The sequence below is a fragment of the Nomia melanderi genome, chromosome 4, assembly GCF_051020985.1.
Source record: "Nomia melanderi isolate GNS246 chromosome 4, iyNomMela1, whole genome shotgun sequence".
Classification (NCBI taxonomy): domain Eukaryota; kingdom Metazoa; phylum Arthropoda; class Insecta; order Hymenoptera; family Halictidae; genus Nomia; species Nomia melanderi.
The window spans coordinates 1,029,764-1,035,763 of NC_135002.1; the positions used below are offsets into that span (position 1 = coordinate 1,029,764).

A 6,000-nucleotide genomic window follows, 5' to 3' on the forward strand; every position below is an offset into this window, starting at 1 on the left:
ATTAAAGTGACGTTAATAGCTGATTCAGGAATGTTTGAATACGATTAATTATAGCAGAAAGACGGATACTTAATTATAAATCAAAGCGAACGAGAAGTCTGAGGGGTCTGCAAAGGAATAATGCATTAACGAACCGAATATATCGGCATTTTCATTTTCATTTCCCGCGACCGACTGGAACGCACCAACAATTATGGACGGTGATGTACCTATGCGTGTGTACAAGCGTAAAAGCGGCTCGGTGCGCGCTGTTCCCGCCGCTCGATGAGGAATTCTCATTTTTGGCGCGCTGGAGCGCTATTCTCGGAACGGGAATGGCCGCCGCCGACTATTTACGGATACAACAACCGACGTTATTTCGTCACAAAACAATTTTCAGAGGCACCCTTTGAGACGCCGTCTCTTCCGAGCACTCTCTTCGCCGCTTTCTCGATAAATCGAGAAACTATCCGAGACCCGACGAGGAAACAAAGAGTCCGATCCGGCGATTTCCGAGGGTGTCCCGTGAAGGTCGAGCACCGTGCGGACCGAGACGCGACGGGAAAGAGAGAGGCGGCCGCTGCTGAAAACCGAGGACGAAGAAGACACCCGGTAGATCGCCGACCGGCGACAGTTGAGCAATAGAAAATTCTACCTTCAACATATTCATTCAAACTTCTCCATTAACCCTTTGCACTCGAGAGGTTCGGTCACTTGATTCGATAGAAAATTATAAGGTCGTATATAATATAATGTATAATGTATATATGAAATATTTCTGTAAAATAACTTTTCTTCATTTATAGAGCGTCTATATCTAAACACTGAATAGTGAAAAATTTCCGATTGCAAAGTAGATACATTTATGCGGTATAATTATCTCTCGAAATGAGACAGGAGAAGAAAGAAAAAGAGTGGAAATCGAAGACACCCCATCAGCCGATACAACGCCTCGAGCGTCGAGTTGCAAAGTAGCATCGCGGTGTCATAGAATATTCTTCCAATTTTAGCCCGACTAGAAAGGTTAGCCATCACCGCGCTAGACACGTCTAAAAGAGTGGCTCCAGATTTAGAGTTGTTGTACCCGGCGAAATACTGTTGCCTTTTCTCCTCTTTCGCCCGGATGGCTCGGGTCTGGGCCCGATCTGTGTGTCCGCGCGTGACTCCGCGGCAGGAGGAGCGAGGCGAGCGCACGGCGAGGACCGAGAAGGAAGGGAAGAAAGAAAGAGAACCACGGGAGGGGAAAAAAACATCTCTCCCAGGAAGAATACACTTGGATAGCCGCGGGGTGGCTGCGCGGGGGAAAAAACGAAACTGAAACGAAACTAGCGGGACACGCAACCTCGTCGTCGTCTTCCACTGCTCCTGCTGGAGGAACCATTGGCCCCTGGTGGCCGGGCACTCGCTCTCGAGAATCGAAATCTCGAAGACTCGACGACGATCCTCTCCGACGTATTGTCCGACGCGTTTCGAGCAAACGCGGAATGCAGGATTCGGTAGCCTCTATTTCTTGGCTGTCTCGCGAGGCTGAAACTCGAGCCGAGTTGCTGCCGCGTTTACAATGCTGCGGAGTTCCGCGGACGCGGACGGTCCCTGCCGCGGCGATACATTGTACGAAAGTCCAGAAGTCGCGAGTACTCTCGAGGCATTCGAGTTTTGGGTAGGTTCGGTTCGCGATCAACCCTTTGCGGACGAACGAATCGTGTTTGCTGAGTCGAAGGAATGATTTAACCCCTTGGAGTATTTTACTATCGACAATTTGTAAGTACAACAAAATTTTCTACTTCAGGTGGAAATTTCATTTGAAGATGATACATTGATAATAGCAAAACAGTTTGCTTTGATCCGTGGGTAATGAACAAGATAGTTAAATTAGTTTAGAAATCTTTATTAGTCTCACTCGTCGTAGTACGAGGGGTTAATTACTAACGGCAGATCACGTCGTTTCTTTTCTAATTACCTAAGCAATCGAAGTATAAGCTTCGTAGGTTTTCTATATTCTGAAGAATCCTGCGCGAAGGGTTTGAGTCACGATTGGAACTGGATCAAGTTTGTACGAGATTGATCGAAGTTGGCTAGATCTGAATCACTCTCAGTCCGCGGCTATTTAACCTGAACGACGACTGTACGGTCTCACCGGCGAAATCCGAGAGAAGATGCGTATCCCGGATTCGTTGGGTAGATTGGAAAGCACGCGCGGCGTCTAGAAGGATATTCTACGCGAGGCTGACACCGATATAGGTTGGATAAATATAAGCCGCGATCGCACTTACGCAAGTGCTTAATTAGACGCGGCGCGCGGGCGGGGAGGGAGGGGACGCAAAGGCGTACGCGCAACGGAGAGAGAGCGAGAGGAAGACGGACGGTAAATATATAGACCGAGGGATTCTATTCTGAACGGGAACCCATCGACGTGTCGTCGTTTTTATCCGCGAATACCAACAGGGCTTACGGCGAGGCGACCGGTTTGACAGATGGGAACGTCTTGGAATTCGAACCAAAACATCGCCGCCATTCATCGACAGCCGACGAAGGTCGGGGCCTGCCCTGGAGTTGACAAACGTATCCGTCGGGTTTGACAACATCACTCTCGCGGCACCGTGGATCCGTTCGCAAAATAATCCTTCCGGTGTGTCCGCGGTTCGGCGTGGACCACCTCGAACGTTTCGATTTCTCGGGTTCACCGGAATCGCTGGTTCGAGGACCGTTGATAGGTCAACGCTAGAACTGCCAGATGGGCAAAAATGTACCCATTCCTTGACCTTTTCTTTCGCGAAGAAGGTACGAATATCTCTAAGAAATTACGAAGCTAACGCCTAAGCTGAAACGTAAATCGACTGAGATCCGAATAGATTCACGGCGGTAGCTTTTATAAAGAAATTTTGCAAAGTCGGTTTAAGTGGTCGGTAGTTGCAGTGTTAACCGCAGTGCTAAAAACGTGGGAAAGTATCGGCACTGCGGGACGACCATGGGACCACGAGATGATAGGACACTTAAGCTACCACGAGTGGGAAACTAAGAAACCATAAAACGAACCTAACCATCTCCATCAGATATTCGAACGCGTTTCAAGGTTACGGGTGAATTAAGGACTCCAGCCTCGGGGGAGGGTGCGCGTCCGGAGGACCCCGGACGGGAAGGGAAAAAGGCGGTTTCGCGCATCCCACGGAGCACACTAAAAATAAATGGAAAGATTCCCGGCTCTCGGAAATTGTCGTTCTCCTAAATAAACGGTAACCTTCGGTAACTTTGGTCCCGCGAGCGAGACAGACGGGGGAGGAGGGAGAGAGAACGAGATCATGGGGAATAAAAAAGAAGGCGACGACACTTACCGTTCGGGGTGCCGGCAGGAGCACGACGGCGACCGTCCACACGAGCATCGTGGTCCACATATTTGGTGGTTGGTTCGGTTCCCGATGTTTACGCGCCGCCGGTGCGTTGTCGACGGCGGATCTGCGTGTGTGTGGACCGTGGTGCCCTGGTGTGTGTGCGCTCGTCGGCGTTACCTCCTCGCGTTGATTTCGCGAGGCTGCATAGCCCACTGTGAACCACGTAACACACGCACCGTCGCACCCTTTATACTCTCCCGATCCTCGGACACGGCTGCCCGGTGTGCGTGTGTGCGTGTGCCGGCCGAGGTACGTGTGCGTGTCGAATTATTATGCGTAATCCTTGGCGTCGGAGAGAGAGAGAGAGAGAGAAGAAGTCGTAGAACCAGGCAATTCGGTTTCACGTGTGTGCGATATATCGGAACGCGACGGGGGTTGAGAAAAGCAACGGAAACCAGGAGGAGATCAACAAAAATAATAGGGGGCAAGAAAAACGAGGGTGTTAAACTCGCGTGTTCACTGGTCTGTCTGTCGCACTGAATACATACACTGGTCGCCGGGTACGTTACACCCGTAGATTTTCCCGCGAGCGAATTATATAGATATACAGAGATATATATATATAAATCACGCGCGATCACTGAACACTGCTGTGACACACTTTATTCCATTTATCCGTGGGACGCCGAGAGTCGTCGAACAGCCTTCGTCCAGGGTATATCGGATGGCAGAGAGTGCTGTCGAGCGTAGGACAATCAGCGGAACACACCGGGTACCTATGATCCTTTCGGTCGTACTTGTCGGCGCTCCTCTTGGGCTCGTTTCCGACGTGAAGAGAGAGAAAAAGAAAATCCCGTCGGCTCTTCGCGTCGTTTGCGCGCCTGTGTGTTCGTGTGTGTATTTCTATTCTATGTCTACGCTCTCGCGGAGCGTTCGTCCGCGTAGCACAAGCCAGCACGTCGTCGACGATGGTCGCGACGATTCGCCACGAGCATAATTCCCTTTCCGCCGGGAGTCGGATCCCAGAGAGAGACCAAGAAAAAACGGGCACGTACGGAGAAAAAAAACACCACTCTCGCCTCGCCAACCGTCGCAACAACGACGAGTCGCGCACTGACTGGCCGTCGACGAACCGTGAGGAATAATTCCCTCGGCGACCGGCAAGACTGTCGGCAGAGGAGTGGTGGTAGCACTGGTGGAGGTGAACGGAGTGGGAGGAAGAAGCGATGGAAGGGTAGCGGCGGCGGCGACGGTGGTGGTGGTGCTGCTGCTGCTGCTGCTGCTGGTGGTGTGGTGGTGGTTGGTGCTGGTGGTGGTGGTGGTGGTGGTGGTGGTGGTGGACCAAGTGGAGGTGGAGCGATACCCTCTTCGTGTGCGACGAGGAGTCAAAGAGAACGGGGGAGAGAGTCAATGTGCTTCGGCCGCGAAGCAAGGGGAAGTTTTTCGTTAGGGGCCGGGATGAATAGGTGGGAGGAGGGGGAGAAGAAGAAGACGAAGAAGTAACACGCCAAGAGAGGACCGGCACGAATGGCACCACTCCGCAGCTGAGCTACTACTGGATCCAGAGATGCGCCCCTTGCCAGGCGTGCTGGTACGACGGCTTTTCCTTGTGAAAGTGCCCGGCTGTCCGTGCGTATACGTGTATCCACGGTACAACAGCTTGTCGGTCGGTGCTCTTCTCTCCGTCAGATTCCTCCCTCGACGCACTCCCTCTCTCTCTCGATCCTCTCTATCCTCTACTCCTCGGGCAGTCCTCTCTCGCTCACGGAGGGTCCTCGTTACCGCGCGCGCCACTAACGGAGCCGACACTAGCGCCACACCGCGATTACTCCCGGAACCACTGGGCAACGTCGACCGGTCACGAGGCACTAGATCGACAGATGGCGAGTCCTCCGATTGGAACGAACTTCGAAACGTCGGTTATCCTGCGAACCTTCCAACAGTTCCGACCGAGACGTATCCCCGGCTATGTTGTCCTGATGCTTTCTATCCTGCTCTGGACCACGACGGAGCTCTGTCGCGCACCGGTGCGTCCAACCTCGAATCCTCCGTCTACTGATACGACAGGAGAGAAAAGGAACGTTTGAAAAACTGTGTTACGATTCGGCTACACGCGTGCGCTAGAACGTTTGGATGGGACGCGTCTGTGTCCGAGCGTCTACACCACGGCGTGCAACCCTCGACTGGAGGTAGTAAGCCGGGAGCACCCCTACTTATAATTGTGGTCCCGCCGGGCCCCCGGCGAGAGGGGTTGCCGACCGAGAGGGGTGGTGGGTAGCGGCTGCGCCGGTGGCTCGCGACGTGATCGCCGAGGGAGGGGCACGGGACGGGGAACGAGGCAGCTGCAGGCCGGCTGCACGCGCCCACCCCCACCACCGTAGCCCCTGTACGACACCCCAGCCACTCGTGCGGACTTCTTGCCTGCCTGCTCGCCTGTCGTAGACTCCTCGGGGCGCCTGTCTTCTTCCTTTCTCTCTTCTCTCTATCTTGCCGTCCGTCTTCCTCGCTCGCCGAACTTCTTCGTCGGTCCTCGTCCCTCCGCCGAAGCTTTTCTGCCCCCTCCCGCCGCCGGGCCCCTGCGCTGCCACAGAGGCCAGGTTGCACCGGTTACACTCCCCTGTTCTGGTCTGTTGTCTCTGTTCCCCACGGGGCCACGATAAACCCGCGTACCCCATCCGACGGCACGCGCCGC

General features: G+C 53.6%; 1 protein-coding gene across 1 annotated transcript in view; it reads right to left on the reverse strand.

Moving 5' to 3' along the window:
* The window catches only part of Delta (neurogenic locus protein delta), a 63,815-nt gene extending 60,364 nt beyond the window's left edge, over window positions 1-3,451 (reverse strand). The window contains exon 1 of the mRNA XM_076366620.1: window positions 3,312-3,451. Coding sequence (XP_076222735.1) covers window positions 3,312-3,371 — 60 coding nt within the window. The 5' untranslated portion in view covers window positions 3,372-3,451. The remainder of the gene's footprint in view (window positions 1-3,311) is intronic.
* Window positions 3,452-6,000: the final 2,549 nt, after the last annotated feature.